The sequence below is a fragment of the Borostomias antarcticus genome (genome assembly GCF_949987555.1).
Source record: "Borostomias antarcticus genome assembly, chromosome: 16".
NCBI classification, from domain to species: domain Eukaryota; kingdom Metazoa; phylum Chordata; class Actinopteri; order Stomiiformes; family Stomiidae; genus Borostomias; species Borostomias antarcticus.
Window position 1 is genome coordinate 22,548,925 of NC_140249.1, and position 2,500 is coordinate 22,551,424.

General features: G+C 46.1%; 1 protein-coding gene across 1 annotated transcript in view; it reads right to left on the reverse strand.

The window, feature by feature from the left end:
* Positions 1-2,500, reverse strand: part of mon2 (MON2 homolog, regulator of endosome-to-Golgi trafficking) — a gene marked incomplete at its 5' end in the record, with an annotated part of 45,317 nt that overhangs the window by 21,139 nt on the left and 21,678 nt on the right. The window contains one exon of the mRNA XM_084451401.1: positions 1-45. This exon is cut by the window's left edge and continues 146 nt beyond it. Within this exon, the coding sequence (XP_084307527.1) occupies positions 1-45 (45 nt within the window). The remainder of the gene's footprint in view (positions 46-2,500) is intronic.

Sequence of the window (2,500 nt, forward strand, 5' to 3'; positions counted from 1 at the left end):
CCCTCCGGGATGGAGGGGGGCTCCACCTTGTCCAGCATCTCCAGACTGGAGGGGAGAGAGAGGAGGGGTTAAGGTGTGGAAAGAGTGGAAAAACGAATTTTGATTTGCCGTCTGCATCAACGAGCCTTTGATCACAGCAAACATAATATTTCTCCCAATGTTTACAAAGCTTAGCGCAACAAGGAGGAGGCAATATCAGAAGTACAGCAGCGTTCAGGCACGTAGAAGAAAAACAGAAGATTATGGTATTCTCTGGAATTGTCAATAGCTTTCATGCTACAGAAACAAAATAAATCATTCTAAAAGCCTTTATACCTTCACCGATGAAGAGAAACTCGTTCCTCCTAGTTTTTCAGTTTCTATTCTTCTAAATAAAACCCGATACAAAGCAAACTTTGCGACGATTTTTATGTCAGAACATCAATGGACACCAGTGACCACTCAGTGAGTTTCCCGTCTTTGACAATTCACTTTTGAGTTTATATTGTTGTTTTTTTTAAAGATATTTTTTTAGGGCTTTCCAGCTTTAATGGGACAGGACAGTTTGAGAGAGACAGGAAACGTGGGAGAGAGAGAGGGGAGGACATGCAGCACAGGACCCGAGCCGGGAATCGAACCCGGGTCCGCCGCGCGAAGGACTAGCCTTCATATGGGGCGCGCCTTACCCGGTGAGCTACCGGGGCGCCCCAGTTTATGGTGTTTTTTGAAGGATATTCGATGCCCATAGCGATCCATAGGGTGACATGAGCAATGAGCACTAATATCTGAAGAGTGCACAGCTCATCAAAATGTTGATATGGACCGTTGATGATTGTAAATAACCTTATAACAGGGCTTATGACGCTAAACGCCAAACTAGTCCTTTAATCTACAGTCCGTGTTGAGGAATCAATCAATCAATCAATCAATCAATCAAAGCTTTATTTGTATAGCGCATTTCATACCCAGAGGCAACACAATGCGCTTTACAGAGAACAAGGGAGGTGGGCATACGACCCACTCTCTACATATTCCAGAGGGAAGCAAAAAACAGTATCACCCGGGGGCCAGATAAGTGAGCTGTAAAAATTCTTCCCTGACCCCTCTCAACAAGGCGATCAAGCAAGCTCCTGGAGTATGTTTGTCTACTGGCTAAGAACATTTATAAAGCAATAAATTACATTAAATTACATTTTCAGAGTAAGAGAGGCTAAAAACATCATAGGAGAGACATGGCAAACGCTGGTGTGTGTCTGTGTGTGCGTGAGTGTGCCTGGGCCCAGATAGAGGCAGGGGTAGTGGTAGGGTGGGGGGTGTGTGAGTGTGCCTGGGCCCAGATAGAGGCAGGGGTAGGGGTAGGGTGGGGGGTGCGTGAGTGTGCCTGGGCCCAGATAGAGGCAGGGGTAGGGGGGTAGGGAGGGGGTAGAGATGGGAAGTCTCTGTTCTTATTTGTTTAGTGTCCCGTTGTCCCCGTTAACAGTCTTCCTCTTTACGAGAGGCTGGCCTGTTAAGAGTAATGACGGTCATATTTACTGAGGACCTGCTCCTGGTGGGTGTCCAAGCCTTTGATACTGTTCATATCATGACGGTCATATTTACTGAGGAGCTGCTCCTGGTGGGTGTCCAAGCCTTTGATACCGTTCATATAATGCTCTCCCCTGTGGGTTCGGTACACAGCGATTTGTGTTGATGAACTCCTGCTTAACGTCGTCTCCCAGAGGCACAACTCAACACTGTGTGGGATAATTGAGTTGGGAGTCCTCGCAGGGTAATTGCCTTAGCGTGCGTGTTGCCGTTTCTTCAGTATGCATCAGTAGCATCCTACTATGGATCTCTTATACAGCTCTCTCAACTGTATCTTACCGTGTGTGTGTGTGTGTGTGTGTGTGTGTGTGTGTGCATGTTAGAGATGCCAATATTGCGGATATATCCGCGACATCCGTGGATATCCGCGCGGGTGGGTGGGCCACTAAAAATCAACATTGTGATTAAATCCCCGGTGGATTGCGGGTGGATTTGTCAGTTATATTCGTATTTAATAACTACTATAATTATATATATGATATTATAACAACTGCGAGAAGCTGCCAGCAGCTCACTCAAATACCCTCGACCGATTCGTCAACCGAGATCCTGCGAAAGCGAGCCAATAGACCCTTTTACTGTTGGTAAACAATTAAGTGCGCGCGCACACTTTGGCAACAAAAGAATGAACTACTGATGCGCAACACTCGCTGCCACCAGGTGCACCAATCAAATGCATCGATTCTATTGACAGGTGTCATTACAGCGAAACAGGATGATGACGTTGCACAGAAAAGGGTCTATAATCTTTCAATTGTTTAAGTCAAGAAAATGCGCCTATATGAAAAGCGAATGAGCACGAACGGCTGGACATAATTTAAATGCAAATATAATAACTTCATGTTTGGCGGGTTGGGTACGGGGGCGGGTCTCTACATTTTAGAAGATTATTTTGTCGGGTGGGTGTCGGGCGGATGATTGATGAGTGCACGCGTAT